At 39.1% G+C, this 22232-nt stretch overlaps 3 protein-coding genes across 4 annotated transcripts; all 3 read right to left on the reverse strand.

The window, feature by feature from the left end:
- Positions 1-716: 716 nt before the first annotated feature.
- On the reverse strand, positions 717-5550 carry LOC104809015 (acetyl-coenzyme A synthetase, chloroplastic/glyoxysomal-like). Of its 2 annotated transcripts, none has more exons than XM_010534893.2 (18): positions 4834-5550; positions 4569-4712; positions 4320-4475; positions 4094-4216; positions 3819-3987; positions 3565-3647; positions 3345-3446; positions 3185-3273; positions 2998-3088; positions 2608-2721; positions 2378-2454; positions 2216-2294; positions 2071-2139; positions 1809-1984; positions 1652-1708; positions 1473-1563; positions 1256-1354; positions 717-1106 (listed from the first exon to the last, which is right to left on the reverse strand). In XM_010534893.2, the coding sequence occupies exons 1-18, from the start codon at positions 5170-5172 to the stop codon at positions 921-923; spliced, it is 2244 nt and encodes a 747-aa protein (XP_010533195.1). In that variant the 5' UTR covers positions 5173-5550; the 3' UTR covers positions 717-920. The 2 variants fall into 2 exon arrangements, with proteins under 2 accessions (XP_010533195.1, XP_010533196.1); XM_010534894.1 differs by having other exon boundaries at positions 4320-4428; positions 4834-5104.
- Positions 5551-7890: 2340 nt separating this feature from the next.
- Positions 7891-12274, reverse strand: LOC104809016 (acetyl-coenzyme A synthetase, chloroplastic/glyoxysomal-like). The gene is made up of 18 exons (XM_019202048.1): positions 11842-12274; positions 11585-11728; positions 11336-11491; positions 11110-11232; positions 10835-11003; positions 10581-10663; positions 10361-10462; positions 10201-10289; positions 10015-10105; positions 9643-9756; positions 9394-9470; positions 9232-9310; positions 9101-9169; positions 8839-9014; positions 8686-8742; positions 8507-8597; positions 8291-8389; positions 7891-8141 (listed from the first exon to the last, which is right to left on the reverse strand). Exons 1-18 carry the CDS (start codon positions 12178-12180, stop codon positions 7956-7958), a joined length of 2244 nt encoding a protein of 747 aa, XP_019057593.1. The 5' UTR covers positions 12181-12274; the 3' UTR covers positions 7891-7955.
- A 1407-nt stretch (positions 12275-13681) lies between these two features.
- On the reverse strand, positions 13682-21493 carry LOC104809017 (ABC transporter G family member 32). Its single transcript, XM_010534896.2, has 24 exons — positions 21035-21493; positions 20751-20871; positions 20569-20657; positions 20392-20476; positions 20041-20200; positions 19878-19954; positions 19742-19795; positions 19367-19457; positions 18983-19284; positions 18633-18914; positions 18177-18493; positions 17934-18094; positions 17753-17856; positions 17495-17654; positions 17276-17398; positions 17108-17199; positions 16693-17025; positions 16321-16611; positions 16146-16229; positions 15849-15982; positions 15508-15735; positions 15261-15432; positions 14913-15167; positions 13682-14218 (listed from the first exon to the last, which is right to left on the reverse strand). The coding sequence occupies exons 1-24, from the start codon at positions 21415-21417 to the stop codon at positions 13946-13948; spliced, it is 4371 nt and encodes a 1456-aa protein (XP_010533198.1). The 5' UTR covers positions 21418-21493; the 3' UTR covers positions 13682-13945.
- Positions 21494-22232: the final 739 nt, after the last annotated feature.

Consider the following 22232-nt stretch of genomic DNA (forward strand, 5'->3'; position numbering starts at 1 on the left):
TAGTTTATGATTCAACCTATATTTTAGTTATTTGTATTAACAATTGAAATTTGTGATTTTTTTTAGTTTTTTTATCGCCCAATTGAATTATGTTAGAATTATGCACACAAAATTGATTATATAGAAACATAAATACCATAATAAAACCGCATATAAAGAGTACCTAATAACAAAAATATACACCTATAAAATTATATGAAAACATATTTAGGGTTAAAAATTCTCCAAAACAATACAAAAGTTGATAAGAAAAGTGTAATATTATAATAGAAAAAAGTGGTTTTCAAGAATATAATCTAAGAGGGACACACAATAAAAGTAAAATTTAATTTTTTTGTTTCAATTGCAAAAGAAGGTTTGTTGGTCTTTACAGTTTTGAAATTAAATAAATGAAAAAATAAAAATAAATGGAAAATACGGTAGAAAGAGATATGTAGTTATATATATTATATATAACATAAATAGAAAAATAATAAGCTGATATGGGTATTTAACATTTGTTTTCTAGGTGTTTTTGTCTTGTTTTTTACTTAGGTTTTATAGTTGAGGTATTTAAATAAAAAGTTTTATGAAATTTAATTTTAATAAGCTGTCAAATTTAAGATTTGTTTTGCGTTTGTCCTTAGTTAGTTAATATAAATATTTAAAGTACTCGATATTCAATTAATATTATATAAGAATGAAAAGGTTTTTTTTTTTTTTTTTAAAATAAAACATAGAATAGGTAGCATTTTACTAATGAAGAAGCCTTGACAAACTGAAACACAACAAAAGCGGCCAAACTAAAACCATGTTCCTCCCAGGCTTTATATTAGTATCCGAACCACCACGAAGAATTTTGCCCTTTGAGGCCGCCTCCAGCTCAGAAGAAAGCGTATGAACAATGGCAATATGATTTGGTGCAATGCCGGGAAAATGATTCAAACATCGGTGAGAGCGATAAGTTGATCGACTACCCCGGGGTCTGCGAGTGTGCTGTTGTCTCCGAGCTCATCTAGTTGCCTCGACGCAATTTTTCTGAGGATTCTACGCATAATCTTTCCGCTTCTCGTCTTTGGAAGTCCCGGCGCCCAGTGAATCTTGTCCGGCGCCGCAAACGCCCCGATCTGAACGGTAAAATCGTTATCAAAGTTCTTCATTCTCGATCCGTTGTCGCTTCAACACGTATATATTCGAGAACTTATCGTATATGGAGTCGAGTTTTCGATTCTTAAATCAGTCGGTTTATGAGAGTAAAGGTAAAGAGGGGTCGAACCTGATTCCGGACAGTGAGTATAAGAATTTTCCGGAGTTCTTCGCTGTACTCAGCGCCATCCGCCAGAGTGACAAACGCGTATATGCCTTGACCTTTCACCTGTGTGCGAGCGAGAAAACGTAACAGTCGGCTCCGCCTTTTTCTATGTTACAACATCGGAACGATAAAAATTCTTGATCTGGGGATTCGCAACATTTATAGTTAATCTTCCTCGTACCTCGTGATCGACGCCGACAACGGCAGCTTCTGCACATTGGGGATGTGATACAAGAGCAGACTCCACTTCTGCAGTTCCAATCCGGTGGCCACTGAAAAATTACCAAAAATCCACCATTTTCATTAGTTTTCGAGTAGTTATGGGAGAATTTTAATGTTCGATTTAACGTTAAATTGTACCTGACGTTAATAACATCGTCCACCCTTCCTGTAAGCCAGTAGTAACCATCCTTATCTCTGGAACGCAAAAATTAACGATCGCTCGTGTAAATTTAGCGGCCATTTAATCTCATCGACAGATAAATTCTTCGAAACAAAGGTGAAAACGGCTACTGACCTGCTGCAGCCATCGCCGCTGAAATAATATCCAGCAATGGGTTTGAAGTACGTAGTCTCGTATCTTTCGTGGTCGCCATAAAGAGTCCGAAATGCCCCGGGCCACGAGCTTTTCATGCATAGGTAACCGCTACACTCGCCCTCGATTTCATTGCCCTTCTCGTCAACTATGGCCGGCTGCCTCGGGAGACAAAAACGAGGGTTGTGAGGGTAACCCGATAAGTGAAAGCCAGAAGAAGAAATCAGATTATATCTGCACTAACCTGGACTCCGAAGAACGGAAAAGTTGCAGAGCCAGGCTTCTGCGGCCATGCACCTGGTAATGGAGTTATCTGCCACGAAACATGGCACATGAACAAGAGAGGCGAACGTCGAGAGAGAGGAAGAGAGAGAGAGAAAGAGAGAGACCATGAAGCCGCCGGTTTCAGTTTGCCACCAGGTATCCGATATAGGACACCTCGAATCACCGACTGCATTAAAGAACCATCTATACCGAAGAAACTGAAATGCGTTAAAGAGTTTCCCTTTCAACTCCTATCATATGCACAAAAGATGATAAGAGCTGCAAACCTCCAGGCACTGGGATTGATCGGCTCGCCTACGCTTCCAAGTATCCGTAACGATTTCCGAGAATGACTTTTTACGTACTGCAATAATCATAACAAAACAATAAAAAAAACCCGAGCATAATTGTTTTTTTTGTTAAAGCATCGGTTACACCACAAAAACACAGATAATCATTTCTTGTGGCATGTTACATGTAAAATCATCGATACAGTTAAAATATAATCACCACTTGCCTTATCCCCGTCGCGCATAAGAGACCGCACCAATGTTGGGGCAGTGTAAAATATGGAAACCTTGTATTTGTCAACGATTTCCCAAGAGCGCCCGGGATCGGGATAGTTCGGAGCCTGTTTATAAATGAGGAGGGTAATGTCATAATCAATACTTTACTTTAATCCAGATAAAAAAGAGGCAGCAGAAATCATTTGAATACAGATACCGACTTTCTCCTAGGTTTTCATACGTATCGAAGAGGTTAAATCCCGATAAGAGTTACTAGCATAAGCATGGATTATTATCTAAAATGTTACAAACTATATCATCTTATATCATCTTTTCTAAGAGTTCAATGACAGATTGAAGTTGAGAAAATGTCAAACAGTTTAAATATCGAAATGGGTTACCCCTTCGAAGACAACAACGGTGGCTCCATTGAGCATCGGGCCGTAAGTAACATAGCTGTGGCCAGTTATCCAACCGCAATCAGCTGTACACCTAAATTACAGAGGAAAAAACAATTCACCGTTGAGTGAGTAACCAAAATTCTTCGGGGTTTAGGGCTAAAAATTGGACATGGGTCTCTATCAGCACCAGTAGACATCTGATGGTTTGTAGTCAAATGCATATTTGAATGTCGTAGCAGTGTAGACCATATATCCCCCGGTTGTGTGGAGAACGCCCTTTCAAGAACTCATATTAGAGACAGAACATAACCAAGAGTTCGATCTAACAAAGGACCGAAAGTAAGTACCTTTGGCTTCCCTGTACTCCCACTGGTGTAGAGCAAGAACAGGGGATCTTCCGCGTCAACCCATTCCACCTCGCAGGCTGTTTCATATTTCGGGACAACGTCCTGGAAAGAATATAACCACAGACCGACCAAACAAGATCTCAAAGCACGGTTCGACAATTTTTTTTTAAATAAAGATGCATTTCATTTTCACCGAGTATACAATGACTTTCAAACTCACCTTCCACCACACATCTCTTCCATTTTTCCATTTAGTGTTTTCTCTTGTCAAGGCTGATGAGTTGTCAAAGGTCAAGCATACATCTGCTTGTAGAGAACAGAAGGAAAGACAAAACAGCCACAGATCATTATATAAGTTAATGAAGAGATCGACCCGACAAACAATGAACAAAGAACAAGCAAACGAGAACAAAAAACGACAGCTACACAAGGAAGAAGTCGTAGAAAAAACTTGAGAAAAGGTACATAACTCACCTACAGAGACACCATTCTTGGAGGACTGGTCAAGAGCAGCATCAACAATGTCCTTAAGGAGAATGAGTTTAGGACCTCTTTTAACAGCATTGCAAGTCAATACTGCTTTCGCCTTACAGTCCAAGATTCTTTGGGCAAGAGAATCAGCAGAAAACCCAGCAAAAACAACCTAGACGAGAATGAATAGAATTTAAGATGATCAATGGATCGTGAATACGCATGAACTATGTAAAAGATTCGAATAGAGACAGGTAAAATTGCATTGTGGGATATACCGAATGAACGGCTCCTATCCGTGCACAGGCAAGCATAGCAATGGGAAGTTCCATCAACATCGGTAAGTAAATGACAACTGCATCCCCCTTCTTCACTCCGATATCTCTCAAGTAGTTAGCAAGCTGTAACGCCGATAAGACCCACGAAGAGCGAAATTAAGGGAATGAAAGTGTGATGAAGGGTGCTTGGAGAGGAAGGAGGATATGGTGGAATCGCCATTGATACCTGGCAAACTCTGTGAAGCAACTCAGAGTAAGTCAAGGAGGAATCGAAACCGGGATCATTGCCTTCCCAGTAAATGGCGGTTTTATCACCAAGACCAGCTTCAACGTTTCTGTCCAAGCAATTATAGCAAATGTTGGTGATTCCTCCCTTGAACCACTGGTTTGGACATGATATTATATCTCAGGCATTGTCATAAGGAACGTTTTAAGGAAAACAACAAAACAAACAGAGCGGAAGAAGATTGCAGACCTCAATGTGGATAGGGCCTTTCCTGACATCCAGATTTTCAGACAAAACTCGATCACCCCATTTCTGCTTCCAGTAAAACTCAGATGCAATATCAGCCCAGAACCCAGCCGGATCTTCGACCGATCTTCTATACATCTCCGAGTACTGAACTCAACAATAGCCACAACCAGAGAATTGAAGAAACAATACCAGACAGCATCTGTTATCTGTGCCATCACCTAGATTGAAGAAACAAATACAGAAGAGAGAGAGAGAGAGAGAGAACCTTTTGGGGAGAGGGAACGAGAGCTTGGCGGGAGAAATCCTCGCTGGGGAAGACGAGATCATTCTCCTCAGAAGCAAGAGATTCGCCCAAAACAACAGCGTTCAAATGGGAGATCTTGCCGGCACCGGAGGGGATCTCTGACATGGATTCGACGTGCCTGAGGTAGTCGGAAGACATCCTTCGCAGGCGGACACGACTCATCGGCGATGATTTTCCGGTGATCGGAAAGCGAGCGGAGACACGAGGAGGAGTTGCCAACGTCAGCGACGAAACGCCTCCGATGTCACTCGGAATCTTATAGGCAGACTGAACATTCCCTGTACTACTATTCACCATCATCGCAATTTTCCTTTTTTATCTTTTATTTTATTTTTAAAATAATTCACAGGTTTTGAATATTCAACGTTCAAAGAAGATGACTCTATGCAAAAAAAAAAAAAAAAAAAAAAAAAAAAGAAGACGAAGACGAAGAAGAAGAGGAAGATGGTTCCACGAAGCTTTCAATATAAGGTATACTTTTGCTAAAACTAAATTAATTCCTTGAAAATTTAAAAAAAATAGAGTTGTCTCGGAAGATATCGGAAGATTCACGGCGGATTTTCCGGCGACGAAATGCGGCGGAGGAGGAGAAGGAGAGAGAAAATACGGCTGCGATGAAAATTTCACGGTCACGGAGATGAGAGAAGACAGTGAAAGAGAGGGAAGGTGAAATGATCGAGAAAGGAAAAACACACACACATAAATCTATATATCTTCCACATCTTTCAATATTTCTGTTAGGTCCTCAAACTATTGCTTATTTCCAGTGCTTAGGATAAATTTCTAAATTTAAATCGTTATATATTCTCAGTTCCACCCCAGAATTTTGGAAACAATCAAGAAAACCCAATTTAATCGAAAAAAAACTAGAAACATGAACCTGATACCATATTTGTTGGAAAATTACATATTATTATCTTCCCTAGAGATATGTTCGAACAGTCAAACCGGAAAAATAATAATAACTATATATATACACATGTTATTAACTAAGAATAATTTTATATTTTTACGAAACTTTAAGTTGATTGGTTTGTTTTGATATTTTGAATAAAGTTGGTTGTTTACTGTTTTTACACCTTTCTTTTTATTATCTTATTTTTAAAATATCATAAAATACCTAAAACTTAATTTATTCAACCACAAGCGAATTTACACACAGATTCGTCTCCTTATTGTATAATAATAATAATAATAATAATGGGATTGAATTGTTGATTTCTGTTAGGGCTGGTTTATTTGGTTAATAATCGAATAACCGAACCGATCCGAACTAAATAACGTATAATCGTAACCGAATCGAATTAAATGTAAAACCGAATGGTTATGATTTCTCTAAAACCGAAAAAATCGAACCCAAACTCGAACCGAACCGAACCGAATAAAAAGTATCCGAAAAACTATAAATTTTATTTAAAATGAATATTTTTATCATAACCGAACCGAGTATAACCGAACCGAAGCAAATTTAATGCAAAAACCGAATGGTTGTAGTTGTTATAAAACCGAAATAACCGAATCCGAAAATAACCGAACCAAATCCGAACCGAAATTCGATTAAACCACCCCTAGTTTCTGTTAGGTTGAGCGTTTTATTATTCGGATTTGGGTCAGGAATACTTCGATTTACTTTTTTCAATTTTATAAAAATATATACTAATTATTTATTATATTATATTAGGTTTCGATTGTGTTCGATTCTGTTCTTTTCAAAAAATAGATCTTTTAAAAAAAAATTCAATTTTTCGAGTTTTTTAAAGAGTTCGGTTCAATTCCGAAAAAAAATCAATTTTCTAACAATCGAATTTTGGACAGCTCGCATAGAAAAGAATACCGTATTTTTTCAATTTAGTACGGTTCGATTTTTCGAAACCGAACCGAAATACCACCTCTACTTCTTGTTATCTACTTATTTATTTATTTTATTGAGTTACTTGTTTATTGATTTATTTATTTTATTTATGCTTGTATTATTTATTGCGTCAATAAGAAATCAGTAGGCCGAACACAGATTTTTGCAACATGATATGTCCTCCATATTTGTCACGACTCACGAGACTTCTCCTGTTTCCTAATACCATATTCCTTAGAGGCGTATTCAAATACAACGTTTTTAAAGGATAAAATAAAATCGTGATTAAACTAATTTATTTTGGAAATGTTTATTCAACTACCAACAACATGACCTTAATCCCAAATTTATTTGGGGTCGGACGCATGAATTTTTTTTCATTCATTTCGGTTTTGCATCATATTTTTCGATATTTGTAACGTATCCAAGTTATTTGTAATGACTCATTTTCAAGTAAATCTATGTCTACTATTTCCCCGTTTTTTATTTCCATTTTTATATTCTTTAATTTTCTAACCGGAACTTCAACTGATATTTAAAATTCAATCTCTCTCCTAATTAACTATTTTTTTATTTTGAAAAAAATCTCATAAAACCTTTTTGCGTCATTAGTTTTATCATCATAAAACCTCGAACTTACAAATTGTTGTTCTAATAACGCGTTGACCGATTTGACCAATATCAGGCCATCGAAAATCCACATAGGTCCGGAAAGCTTACATCAACGTGTCCACGTAACCAATTTAAAATGATTTTTGCCATATTAGCATATTTTGGGTCGAAATTTAATTCGGGTTGAAAATAAATAAATTCGGTTTTCTAATTTAATAAACCGATCTAAGAAAAGAGGATAAATAAAAAGGGAAAATGAATATTATTGTCTTATTGCGTAAATGAATATGACTGTGTTTCGATTCCCCCCTCCCTTTAATCTATCAAAACATAAAACTTATCTAGATCACTCTTTATATAAGAATGAAAAGGTTTAAAATTTTTTAAAAAAAAAAACTAAAACATTGAATAGGTAGCATTTACTAATGAAGAAGCCATGACAAACTGAAACACAACAAAAGTGGCCAAACTAAAACCATGTTCCTCCCACGCTTATATTAGTATCCCAACCACCACGTCACTAGTTATATGTAAGTAGTATCCTTTGAGGCCGCCTCCAGCTCAGAAGAAAGCGTATGAACAATGGCAATATGATTTGGTGCAATGCCGGGAAAATGATTCAAACATCGGCGAGAGCGATAAGTTGATCGACTACCCCGGGGTCTGCGAGTGTGCTGTTGTCTCCGAGCTCATCGAGTTGCCTCGACGCGATTTTTCTGAGGATTCTACGCATAATCTTTCCGCTTCTCGTCTTTGGAAGTTCCGGCGCCCAGTGAATCTTGTCCGGCGCCGCAAACGCCCCGATCTGAACGGTAAAATCGTTATCAAAGTTCTTCGTTCTCGATATGTTGACGTTTCAACACGTATATATTCGAGAACTTATCGTATATGGAGTCAAGTTTTCAATATCTCAAATCCGTCGGTTTATGAGAGTAAGCTAAAGAGGGGTTGAACCTGATTCCGGACAGTGATTATAAGGCTTTTCCGGAGTTCTTCGCTGTACTCAGCGCCATCCACCGGAGTGACAAACGCGTATATGCCTTGACCTTTCACCTGTGTGCGAGCGAGAAAACATAACAGTCGGCTCCGCCTTTTTCTATTTTACAACATCGGAACGACAAAAATCTTGATCCGGGAATTCGCAACATTTATAGTTAATCGTCCTCGTACCTCGTGATCGATGCCGACAACGGCAGCTTCTGCACATTGGGGATGTGATACAAGAGCAGACTCCACTTCTGCAGTTCCAATCCGGTGGCCACTGAAGAATTACCAAAAATCCACCATTTTCATTAGTTTTCGAGTATTTATAGGGGAAATTTAATGATCGATTTAACATTAAACTGTACCTGACGTTAATATCATCGTCCACCCTTCCCGTAAGCCAGTAGTAACCATCCTTATCTCTGGAACGCAACCATTAACGATCGCCCATGTAAGCAGCCGTTTAATCTCATCGATAGATAAATTCATTGAAATCAAAGGTGAAAACGGCTACTGACCTGCTGCAGCCATCACCGGTGAAATAATATCCAGCAAAGGGTTTGAAGTACGTCATCTCGTATCTTTCGTGGTCGCCATAAAGAGTCCTAAATGCCCCGGGCCATGAGCTTTTCACGCATAGGTAACCACTACACTCACCCTCGATTTCATTGCCCATCTCGTCAACTATGGCCAGCTGCCTCGGGAGACGAAAACGAGGGTTTTGAGGGTAACCTGATAAGTGACAGCCATAAGAAGCAAGCGGATTACATCTGCACTAACCTGGACTCCGAAGAACGGAAAAGTTGCAGAGCCAGGCTTCTGTGGCCATGCGCCTGGTAATGGAGTTATCTGCCACGAAACATGGCGTATGAACAAGAGAGGAGAAGGGCGAGAGATAGGGAGAGAGATACCATGAAGCCGCCGGTTTCAGTTTGCCACCAGGTATCCGATATAGGACACCTCGAATCACCGACTACATTAAAGAACCATCTATACCGAAGAAACTGAAATGCGTTAAAGAGTTTCCCTTTCAACTCCCATCATATGTACAAAAGATGATAAGAGTTGCAAACCTCCAGGCACTGGGATTGATCGGCTCGCCTGCGCTTCCAAGTATCCGCAACGATTTCCGAGAATGACGTTTTACATACTGCAATAATCATAACAAAACAATAAAAAAACCAGAGTGTAACTGTTTTTTTTTTTTCCAGTTAAAGCGTCAGTTACGCCACAAAAACACAGATAATCATTTCTTGTGGCATTTTACAGCCACAAGTTACATGTAGAATCATTGATACAGTTAAAATATAATCACCACTTGCCTCATCACCGTCTCGCATAAGAGACCGCACCAATGTTGGGGCAGTGTAAAATATGGAAACCTTGTATTTGTCGATAATTTCCCATGAGCGCCCGGGATCGGGATAGTTCGGAGCCTGTTTATATATAAATGAGGAGGGTAATGTCATAATCAATGCTTTACTTTAATCCAGATTAAAAAGAGACAGCATAACTCATTTGAATACAGATACCGACTTTCTCCTAGGTTTTCATACGTATCGAAGAGGTTAAATCCCATGGATTATTATCTAAAATGTTACAAACTATATCATCTTATATCATCTTCTCTAAGAGTTCAATGACAGACTGAAGTTGAGAAAATGTCAAACAGTTTAAATATGGAAATGGGTTACCCCTTCGAAGACAACAACGGTGGCTCCACTGAGCATCGGACCGTAAGTAACATAGCTGTGGCCAGTTATCCAACCGCAATCAGCTGTACACCTAAATTACAGAGGAAAAACAATTCACCGTTGAGTGAGTAACCAAAATTCTTCGGGGTTTAGGGCTAAAAATTGGACATGGGTCTCTATCAGCACCAGTAGACATCTGATGGTTTGTAGTCAAATGCATATTTGAATGTCGTAGCAGTGTAGACCATATATCCCCCGGTTGTGTGGAGAACGCCCTTTCAAGAACTCATATTAGAGACAGAACATAACCAAGAGTTCGATCTAACAAAGGACCGAAAGTAAGTACCTTTGGCTTCCCTGTACTCCCACTGGTGTAGAGCAAGAACAGGGGATCTTCCGCATCAACCCATTCCACCTCGCAGGATGTTTCATATTTCGGGACAACGTCCTGGAAACAATATAACCACAGACCGACAAAACAAAATCTCAATGCACGGTTCGAATTTTTCTTTAAAAAAAAAGATGCATTTCATTTTCACCGAGTATACACTGACTTTCAAACTCACCTGCCACCACACATCTCTTCCATTCTGCCATTTAGTGTTTTCTCTTGTCAAGGCTGATGAGTTGTCATAGGTCAAGCATACACCTGCTTGTACAGAACAGAAGGAAAGACAAAACAGCCATAAATCATTATATAAGTTAATGAAGAGATCGACCCGACAAGCAATGAAAGAAAAACAAGCAAACGGGAACAGCAAACGGCAGCTATGCAAGGAAGAAATCATATAAAAAACTTGAGAAAAAGTACATAACTAACCTACAGAGACTCCATTTTTGGAGGACTGGTCAAGAGCAGCATCAACAATATCCTTAAGGAGAATGAGTTTAGGACCTCTTTTAACAGCATTGCAAGTCAATACTGCTTTCGGCTTACAGTCCAAGATCCTTTGGGCAAGAGAATCAGCAGAAAACCCAGCAAAAACAACCTAGACCAGAATGAAAAGAATTTAAGACAATGAATGGATCGTGAATACAAATGAACTATGTAAAAGATTTGAATAGAGACGGGTAAAATGGCATTGTGGGATATACCGAATGAACTGCTCCTATCCGTGCACATGCAAGCATAGCAATGGGAAGTTCCATCAACATCGGTAAGTAAATGATAACTGCATCCCCCTTCTTCACTCCGATATCTCTCAAGTAGTTAGCAAGCTGTAACACCGATAAGACCCACGAAAGGCGAAATTAAGGGAATGAAAGTGTGATGAAGTGTGCTTGGAGAGGGAGGTAGATATGGTGGAATCGCCATTGATACCTGGCAAACTCTGTGAAGCAACTCAGAATAAGTCAAGGAGGAATCGAAACCGGGATCATTGCCTTCCCAGTAAATGGCGGTTTTATCACCAAGACCAGCCTCAACGGTTTCGTCCAAGCAATTGTAGCAAATGTTGGTGATTCCTCCCTTGAACCACTGGTTTGGACATGATATTATATCTCAGGCATTGTCATAAGGAACGTTTTAAGGAAAACAACAAAACAAACAGAGCGGAAAAAGATTGCAGACCTCAATGTGGATAGGGCCTTTCCTGACATCCAGATTTTCAGACAAAACTCGATCACCCCATTTCTGCTTCCAGTAAAACTCAGATGCAATATCAGCCCAGAACCCAGCCGGATCATCGACCGATCTTCTATACATCTCCGAGTACTGAACTCATACAAACAGAGAATTGAAAAAACAATACCAGACAGTATTTGTTATCTATGCCGTCACCTAGATTGAAGAAACAAATACAGAAGAGAGAGAGAGAGAGAGAGAACCTTTTGGGGAGAGGGAACGAGAGCTTGGCGGGAGAAATCCTCGCTGGGGAAGACGAGATCATTCTCCTCAGAAGCAAGAGATTCGCCTAAAACAACAGCGTTCGAATGGGAGATCTTGCCGGCATCGGAGGAGATCTCCGACACGGACTCGACGTGCCTGAGGTAGTCGGAAGACGTCCTTCGCAGGCGGATACGACTCATCGGCGATGATTTTCCGGTGATCGGAAAGGGAACGGAGACACGAGGAGGAGTTGCCAACGTCAGCGACGAAACGCCTCCGATGTCACTCGGAATCTTATAGGCAGACTGAACATTCCCTTTACTAGTATTCATCATCATAATTTTCCTGTTTTATCTTTTATTTTATTTTTAAAAATAATTCACAGGTTTTGAATATTCGCAGAAATTTTTTTTGTAATAAATCTACAAAAAAAAAAAATCAACGTCCAAAGAAGATGACTCTATGCACAAAAAAAGAAGAAGAAGAGGAAGAAGAAGATGGTTCCGCGAAGCTTTCAATATAAGGTATACTTTTGCTAAAACTAAATTAATTCCGAGAAAATTTTTAAAAAATAGAGTTGTTTCGGAAGATATGGGAAGATTCGCGGAGGAGAGAGAAAACACGGCTGCGATGAAATTTCACGGTCACGGAGATGAGAGAAGACAGTGAAGGAGAGGGAAGGTGAAATGATCGAGAAAGGAAAAACACACACACATAAATCTATATATCTTCCACATCTTTCAATATTTCTGTTAGGTTTCCACTAACTAACTAAGAAGTTCTTGGCATCTTTCAATTCCCTACAGGCGTATTGAAATACAACGTTTTTTAAAGGGTAAAATCGTAATTAAACTAACTTATTTTGGAAATGTTTATTCAACTGACCTTCTAGAATTCAATCTCTCTCCTAATTAACTAATTTTTTTTCATTTGGAAGAAAATCTCATAAAAACCTTACGCGTCATTAGTTTTATCACCATAATACATGTATTTTTATTTTTCTAAAATAGCACAAATATTACACTAAATTTTCAAATAGAACAAATCTATTTTTCAAAATCTTAATAGATTGATGTATTACTTTAACGATATTAATGGAATATCGAGTTTTATAGTCGTAATTGGCGTGATTAAATTTTAAAAAAATAGCAGGATGTCATTAGTGACACATCAATAAGTTTTTTTTTTCAATTTTCCTTTGTATTTAAAAAAAATATATACAATCATGTACAGATATTTATGTATAATACATACGTACATACATTTACAAGCTTATGTACTCACATATACATAAATTAAATATACGTATAAATATGTATACTTGCATGTAACATATACACACACATATATACACCCTTATCTTTGTATGTATATGTTTAATATTTTCGAGGTTTTAATAGACTGGTGAATACATTAGAACAGAAGAAGGGGAAGTCGAGAGGCTAAACATACTTCTGGTTTTGGTTTCCGTTTGGGTCGTTATTTTCAAGGCAATGAACTTGACCCCCCCTCCCACAAAAATGGGGCAGCAATTTAATTCCTAAAAATTTTATATTTTACAAAAAATGTATATCAAAACTATAGCTAAAAATACAAATTTTAAATTTAATTTATTAAATATAATATCAAACTTAATATAAATAATCATACTTATATCCAATAATTGTATTTTAAAATGAGTTCAAAAGATCATGATAATTTTTTTAATTAAATTTACATGGAAAAATTAAGGTAAAAAGTGTCATGGTATTAATAAAACAATAACAAATCTTAAATGCTAACAATATTTTAAATGGTTTCGTTGACCTTTTAAAATTAATTACAATCGTACATTATAAGTGTAAACGAATATCACATGCAGGAGAGCAAAAACAGTGACAACAAAAAAGGTGAAAAGAAATAATTAAGTTCTTATTGTTACATCATTGTCCTTGAACCAATACTCTTGTGATAATAATGGAATCATGTTGGAGACAATATACATTATAAATGTAATAAGATTACAGATCATATGCAATGCTTTCTTATGCTTGTAAGAACAACGAATGAAGGAAGCTTCAAGTTTCAAGCTCTTGAGAAGAAGAACTACCGGGGTTTTTTTGGTCATCTCCTCTGGAAATTGAAGGCTTTAATGGCGAAAGCGAAGATGAAGGCGAAGAAAACGCAGAATCCGACGACCATAATAGCGGAGATGCCCAAGAAATCATGTCGGTAACCCATCAAGTCGTGGAGAAGTTGTTTGGTCGAAACGCGATGGATCCCATCGAGTAACTTCACTTGTCTTTCATCATCACCGTACTGTGAGACCAAGAGTCCGTACAGTGTCCAGGCTACTGGGTTTGCCCAGTAGTACCATCTCCACCATATCGGGATCCTCTGTTTATGGAAGTAATTGGATCGGGTCACGTTTTTGTGCGAACGAAAATGTAATCGGTGAATGCGAAAAAAGATGGCTCTGTGAAAGTTCTGTGCAAGTGCGTGTGATCGTGTTGTCATTTTGATAATAGGTGGGCTTCCGAAATGGCGGGTGTCAGCCCGACCCGACCTGTGAATTGGATACCCAAATCTTGGATATTCATCCACCGGTGAGACAAATATGGGTCCGTTGCCGGTGAGAACCCGACATTGGGGTTTCAATTCAGGTTTTGACCGACGAGTACCAGTGCCCTGCGGCTATCGGACCAGAGAGGGAGAGGGCTGAACTAGAGAGGTGGCATCGGGCTGAGGACGATTAGGGTTTTGTTTTAAAATAAAGATTAGGAATTTTATTGATTTTTTTTAAAGTTTAAGACAGTTCGGAGGGCGAAAGAGACTAACAATGTAGGGTTTCGGTTTGCCCTCGTCACATCGGACATGCCTTGCCCCCTCAACTTGCCACCTCGCCAGCCAGGTGCTCGGCGGGTACCCGAAACTCGGGTCTGGACTCTTATAGAAGCCTCGGTCGGATAATCCGGCCGAGAAACCCCAAGGAAGTGAGACCGAGGTCAGGTACAGCGAAAAATTCAGGTATTCGACTGTGCCCAAAAGTGTTGTATCAAGATGAACTGAAAAAATGGATCTATGGGGTTACCTTGTACGGGATCATGAAGCCACTGAAGAGGTTCCAAAGCATATAGAACGGTGCAGCAATGATGGATGCAACGTTGTGGTTTGGCGTTACGGCTGTAGTCATCATCCCGTAGAAGGTGAAGTACATTACCGTGAAGTACATGAAGTATAAATACCAGAGGAACTTGATGGCGTTCCATTCGAACGAAGCCATGGCGTAGAAGATTGTCGAGTAAATCGCGGATTGTGCGAAAACGTAAGGGAACTCTATGAAGACCTGCGTTTTGTGGGTTGTAAAAATCGTTGTGTTAATGGTTGAATTGTATGAAGGAATGAATGAGAAAGAAAAGGGCAGAGAGGTATTATGGACCTGTGCAAATGCAAAGGGTAGAGCGGAGTACATTCCGGCCGCTCTCTCGCGATACGAAACGAATCTTTCGATGGAAACGACGGGCTGAGCAGCCGATGCGTTTGTGATGCCGATGAAGAGGATGGCGGCGTACATGGATCCCATCGCGTTGAATAAATCTTGTTGTGTGTCTCTGAAACGGGAAAAGCGGACGCATGAGAAAGGATATTTCAAAACAATTGAGTATGATCATCGTTGTTTGTCGTACCTTTTGGAACCAAATTTCCAACATATTGTTCCGAGCATCAGCGAGATAACCACGGTGTAGAAGTAGCGAACGGCGGTGTATTGAGGGTTTCGCCAATATGATAGGTTTTGTTTCCACAGGCATGCGAGGAACTGGCTGAATAGAGGCCGAGAGTACCTTGTAGGGAACTCGAGTTCTTTCGAAATGCTACTTGGCTTGCTGAGGAAATCAACCAACTCCTTGTTCCGACTGTGGTATGAGGATAGATGCCAACAAGGTAAACAGATTACTGTTAGAAATATATATTCTGGATTCGATGTTAATGCATACAAAACTTCGATTAAAATTGGAAAGTTACGTACTGAAACAAGCTCGAGTTCTTGTAAATTTCGGCGAAATTAACCCCCAACCGTTGCTCCTCGGTATAGGAAGTGACATCAAGCATCCATGCCGCGGGATTATGCCCAGGCTTGATCTTTGGCACCCCTTCAATTGACTAAGCAAGAGAAGAATATAAAAACGAATATTTCAGCAGCCAGAGTTGCAAATGAAAAGAAAACACATTTGCACGTTGTTAAGCAAAAAATGCAAGAATTATATGAACATGGATCCATTTCTGAGGAGTAATTAGCATTTTGGCTTTCTGCAACAAGATTTACCTCGAAATACTTTACGAGCTCGCAGGATTTTTGGCCGAGCGGACCAGCATATATAAGCTCCCCACCACGTTTCATGAACAAAAGCTGCATAAAAAAGGAACAGTAGGAATGATGCATAAGGAAATTCCAAACATTGTTGGGTTTGAGAACTGAATCATTGCTCGAGGAGAAAGACCTCGTCAAAGGATTCAAAGATGTCGATGCTCGGCTGATGAATCGTGCAAACTATGGTCCGTCCAGTGTTAACAATATTTCTCACAGTCCTCATGACAATGGCTGCAGACCTCGCGTCCAATCCTGAAGTTGGTTCGTCCATGAATACTATTGAAGGGTTGGCTACGAGCTCGACAGCGATCGTTAACCTTTTCCTCTGTTCTGTTGACAGACCGTCAACTCCAGGTAGACCCACCAGCGCACCACTCAATGGGGTCAGCTCAACGAGCTCCATCACCTCATGGACAAATGCCTTAACGATAGAATTAAGAAGAATTCAGTAAAACCTCGTTTAGAAATCGAGTCAAGAAATATGATTATTGAACGAAATTACCCTTTGTGTCTCTATGTCAACATCCACAGGTAACCGGAGCCACGCAGAGAAAAGAAGAGATTCTAGAACAGTTAGGCAAGGGGAATGAACATCATTCTGCTCACAATAACCGGAAATTCTCGCGAAAGTTTCCTGCTTCTTGGAATAACCTGATATGTATATATCACCTTCAATGATCCCACCGGTTTTTCTACCAGCTAAAACATCCATGAGCGTTGTTTTTCCGGCACCACTAACTCCCACCAATGCTGTTAGCACACCGGGTCTAAAAGCTCCAGTGATATTCATAAGAAGCTGCAACTTATCTTCCACTATCCCTTGTTGTTTCAATCCCTGAAATTTTCATTCGATCAGAAAGACAGGTCAATAAATGTCTTCATGTTGTTTAGCCAACAGTAAGGAGAGCTGTACGTACCAACGGAACCTCCACATAGTAATTAATATTTCTGAAAGACAAAGAGAGCGGTTGAAATGGGAGAACCATGCCTCTGTTCTTGAAATATTTTCCTGAACAAGAGAATGAAAAAGTTAGCTTCTTCTGTTCAGAAAATCGAAGAATGAGCAGAACATATTCTTCATTCACCGTTTAGCGAGCCCGAGTGCTGCAAGTACTCTCTCAATTCCACAACAAAGTCATCGCCTTTCCTTTTCTTCTCCTTCTCTTCCAACTCTTCTTTGGTAACAACAGCTTGCAGCTTGCCCCAAGCTATGAATATTTTAAGAAATAACAAACAGTATTAGGAACGGTACACCGTGTCAGAAAATCGAAATTTTAGGTGCACTTTAAAGAATGAGAGCTTACGATTGAGAAAAGCCAGGAACAGAGTAAATAGCAAATTGAAAAGAACTGTATATCCAAGCAAGGCACCAACACCGATCCAATACCAGTAGCTCTCAGGAAACAAACTTCGCTGTCGTAGTAATGCCAAACCTAGAGATTCATCAGAATTGTTCCCAGCTTTCTACATGTACAACAAATAGAAAAGCAGTCATGAAATGTAATAAGCAAGTATACACTATTTATCTCAATATCTGAAGTGTCCTTAAGTAATCACTTCACCTTTTGCCAAGAATGACCGAGGAACTCGTTCACAGCTACTGCATTTTGAGCATACATCAATGGAGAAATCCAGTAGCCCCAAATCCACCAGGTCGGTATGCTATCTGTTAAACGAAACACGAGATCCATTACAAATGTACAAGGAAAAAGGTCAAGAAAACCCAGGAAGAGCAATGATGACCTCTGGAAATGATAAATCCTCCGAGAGCCATGACTACCAACATTGCAAAAGAACCGAAAGTATTGGCAACTATCATATGCCGGCCTAAAGAACCTATCACGCGGAAAAGACCCAGTGACATCTGGTGCAGAGAAAAAAACAACAAGAACTGCTGAAGAAACCTGCAGATCGGAGGACTTAATTGTTAACTTTGTCAGGCAATCAAAAACCCATTCCAAATTCAATATTTCCTTGGGTGTGTACCTGGTAAACTGAGGATCATATCCTATAACATAATATGTAACTCCAACCCATGTGAGGGACTCTATTATTGAAGTAGGAACGCTCAATAACCAGGAAGGTAATGTATAAGCCCAGCTTGGATAAAAATGTAAGTCCCTGTGCTTATAGAGGACAGGCAGCTTGGCTACCAGCATTGGAACCTCTGTAAACCCATTAAAGAGAATGATGACCATGGAAAAGTATAGTGCCCCAAGATATATGTTGCCATCATTGATGGTGTCGTGATGAATTGTTGTCCGGCAAAAGACAGTCATTGTGATCAAAGCAACTAGAAGAAGCTGCAAATGAGTAGGTGGAGAGATTGAATTAAAAGAAAAAAAATCTTTGAGGCACTTTATTCATGAACTGTGCAGTGAATATTGCGAAAGCAAAGCAGAAAGATTTAAGGGACTGAAGATGCATAATCGAGTACACTACCTGAACAAACTTGAAGACATAAATAAATGAATTCTGTTTCATAAGCTGCCTCTGCCATGAAAAGTTGATCTTAAGAAGTTCACTCCTGTTAACACCGTATTGAGACGTTGACAATGCTGCTGGATGATTGTACCGTTTATCAAATGGAACAGCGAGTTTGTTGGATAAATTCTTGCCAGTTGGGTATGAACGAAAAACTTCAGCAAACTTTCCAGGAGGTATATAGCGATAAGGCCTAAATGGAACAGACCAGTATTGTTGTTGGTCCTTTTTTGAGGTAACCTGTGCACATATAAATTGGTTCAGTTGAAGTTCCAAAAGCACCAACTTGATCTCTGATTTATTCTTACCTCTTGTAAGAAATCTGCTACACTTTTCCTCTCAGGGCAACTAAACCCCACGGATGAAAAGAAACCAAGAACCTCTTCACGAGGGCCCTGGTATATAATCTGCCCCTCAGACATAAGAATAATGTCGTCGAATAACTCATAAGTCTCAGGAGCAGGTTGGAGTAGAGAAATCACAGTTGTTCCTTCAAGTGCATGAGTTGAATGTTTTAGATACTTGATAATTTGATGAGTGGTTGAACTATCCAGACCGTTCGATATTTCATCCATGAAAAGGACTCTTGCGGGACCAACTAGTAGTTCCCCTGGAAACTCAGTGCACCGATTTAGGCATTAGTCAGGGTACCGACATGTGCTCGTAAAATGGAGGCGAGAAAAGGCACTGACCTGTTGTGAGACGTTTCTTTTGCCCCCCTGAAATTCCTTTAATCATCTCATCTCCCACCAATGTGTCAGCACATGTGTCCAACCCTAAAATCTTTGTTGGATGTATGAGAACTTCAGGAAAATTTGAGGAAATAGGTTCACAAGAACCTGATATACTTGTATTTAAACTGCTTCATGTTATAAGATACGGTAAATTCCTTACGAGTACACATGCAATGAATATAAATCATCCTTATTCAGTTTTCTGAAACAGATTTAGCAACAATTGAAAGGAATCATTTTTATTAAATCCAATGTCGTATTAGTTTCAGCATTTGTAAAAACTTATGCCCTCATTTGAACTTTGATCTACACATAAGAGGCTTTGGGAAGTACCTTCATGATATATTCCACGACAAGGCTTGTCTCCTGTCCTCCAAGTGCTGATGACTGGAGAAAAGGTTTGGAAAATTGTTAGGACATGATTGAGCGAGGAGGAGAAGTAGAATACCATCATTTAGAATACAAGTACCTTCATAAATATATCAAGATCCTCGTCAGGTTTTAACCCTGCCAACTTTTCTCTCCTTGCAAGCTCCAAGAGCATATCTGTTTTAAGAGTGAAAATATTATTTTTTTTAAAAAAAACAAGCGAAACAAGGGAATACTGCACTAACAAAGCGTAAAAAACTTACCATATTTAAATCCGACACCTTGACAGCGACCAGCAAACTCAAGTGTCTGCCGAACTGTCATCTCTGCAACATGCCAGTCTTGTTGGCTGACATAGGCAGACGTCCTGGGGGCCACTATCTCGTTCAATTTGTATCCGTTGTATGTAATTGTCCCTGACGTCTTCAGGGGAATCAAAGAACATGTAAAAAGAAGGAAAAAATCTCAATCCAATCAGCAAAACCAACAAGTATGTTGGAAAGTTTCGGCATCAGCTATGACCTTTAGCTATGATTCTGATGGTCAGACCAAGCAAATGGACGAGTATGTGTTGCATGCGTATAACATTACCAGTCTGTAAGATATTTCAGTACCTCAAGATTACTCCCGAGACGTCCGGCTAAAGCTAAGAGTAATGTTGTCTTTCCAGAACTTGGAGGACCCAGTAGAAGCGTCAATCTACACAACACTTACACGGAAATCATTCAAACACAGAAATTAAACTATGAATTACATGACTGCTTTGAACTGGATCAGAATCAGATGTATACCTTGAAGGTCTAACAATTCCACTGACATTGTCTAAGATCGTCAATTTGCTCCGTTTTCCACGTAACAACCTCAGTTTCCTTAACAAAGCCTTGAAAAAAGATACTCTTAGATTGCCAAAAATGCTCAAATTTACAAGGAAAATAAAAATTCAAAAATGAGAACCGAGTCTGGGTTTCAGTACTTCTGTCATGTTGAAGATGAAATTAGGAATTGTTGGTAAAGCCCTGCTTCCAACATGAACGAACGATTCTACTCTTAGGTTCTGAAATCGAACTTCAATCTTTGGGAATTTCAAATCAACTCTGCGAAAATTCCCAAAAAACGATGAAAACCACACTGAAAGGTTAGATTGGATCCGAATGTAAATGTACATCAATTCTCAACCATCAGAGCTAAACTTAGTTCGAAATTTATCCCCAAATCAAGGATTCAACATGAGTATAAGAAAACTTTTTTAAAAATTACGCGTCGAATCTCTTCCTCACGCGAGCGAAGAACTGCTCAGGATCATGATCAACGGAATTGACGAGACGGTCGAGGAGAAGCCGCTTCTGACTGGCTTCTAGATCGCCGATTTCGACTTCCTTCGACTCTCCGATCAAGTCTCGGAAAATTCCCCGGCGGACTCGAGCGTAAGTCGGCAGCCGCTGCAGCGCTGCCCATCGGAGCTCTTCCTCATCCTCGGTCTCGTCCTTGAACGACGTTGAACGCGAGAACACGTTTTCCGTCGCGTTCCACATCCTCAGCGCCGGATCTCTGCGGCAGACACAACAGAGAGAGAGTGTGTGTGTAGTGTAGAAATGTGGATGTGGTTTTGCTCTCTTCCCTGTCAGTGTAAAATCATTCATTAATCTCTCGCCACTAGATAGGTAGTTGAGGTCGCCATTAATGGCGTCTCATCCTCCTCTCTCTCTCTCTCTCTCTCTCTCTCCCCCTGGCTCATCTGTACGTTAAAGTGTGTAACAGTTGAGGAGGAGGCTCATTAATGCTCGCGGGAAAAACAAAATGCTTTTGTGTATGGTTCAAACATCTACTCGAGCGGGTAGTAAAATGCTCTGTACTCGCTCTCATGATGTGGCACGTGTTATATTCCTTTGGTATTAATTGGCCGTTGGATTAGAGATGCGAAACCTTTATCATTAATTAATTAATTAATGGATTAGTAAGCTACTTAATGACCTACAAGTATAGCTTCATTAGTATTGGAAATTAGTTCAACAATAATGAATAAGACCCTTTGTTATTTGAAATTTCTAGGTAAGAGTATGGGCAAAGAAATTATATGGACATTCATTCTAAAATTAAAATTCTGCCATATTTAGTATAAAGTTTTCGTGTAATTAAAATATAGTGTCAGGAATTAAATTATATATTAAATTGATTTTTATTAAATATATTAACACACATGAAGATGATGCATTCGAAAGCAATATTTCATTAACATATTCCAAATAAACATAGAGGATTTATCAGATGATGACAATTTTACTGGAAAATCGCACAGATATGTAAGTTATTCATGTCTCGAAAATAAATAGATATAACTACTTGAAATTTCTATATAAAAATATTATGTTCTAAAATGTTATTAAGTTTTTATAAAAACAATAATAATATTAAATATAATTAGATTTTTTAGGAAATTCAAAATATAATTATTTTA

Source organism: Tarenaya hassleriana, unplaced genomic scaffold (assembly GCF_000463585.1).
Source record: "Tarenaya hassleriana unplaced genomic scaffold, ASM46358v1 Cleome15, whole genome shotgun sequence".
NCBI classification, from domain to species: domain Eukaryota; kingdom Viridiplantae; phylum Streptophyta; class Magnoliopsida; order Brassicales; family Cleomaceae; genus Tarenaya; species Tarenaya hassleriana.

Coding starts and splice junctions, on each gene's coding strand:
- LOC104809017 (XM_010534896.2), bottom strand. CDS start 21,417: ATGAATGATTTTACACTGACAGGGAAGAGAGCAAAACCACATCCACAT. Junction 19,796..19,877: donor ATCTTGATATATTTATGAAG/GTACTTGTATTC, acceptor CCTTTTCTCCAG/TCATCAGCACTTGGAGGACA. Junction 19,458..19,741: donor TCGTGGAATATATCATGAAG/GTACTTCCCAAA, acceptor CATCCAACAAAG/ATTTTAGGGTTGGACACATG.
- LOC104809015 (XM_010534893.2), bottom strand. CDS start 5,172: ATGATGGTGAATAGTAGTACAGGGAATGTTCAGTCTGCCTATAAGATT. Junction 4,217..4,319: donor TGCTTCACAGAGTTTGCCAG/GTATCAATGGCG, acceptor TCGGCGTTACAG/CTTGCTAACTACTTGAGAGA. Junction 3,988..4,093: donor GGATAGGAGCCGTTCATTCG/GTATATCCCACA, acceptor ATTCTCGTCTAG/GTTGTTTTTGCTGGGTTTTC.
- LOC104809016 (XM_019202048.1), bottom strand. CDS start 12,180: ATGATGATGAATACTAGTAAAGGGAATGTTCAGTCTGCCTATAAGATT. Junction 10,664..10,834: donor CAAAAATGGAGTCTCTGTAG/GTTAGTTATGTA, acceptor CTGTACAAGCAG/GTGTATGCTTGACCTATGAC. Junction 10,463..10,580: donor GAAGAGATGTGTGGTGGCAG/GTGAGTTTGAAA, acceptor TATTGTTTCCAG/GACGTTGTCCCGAAATATGA.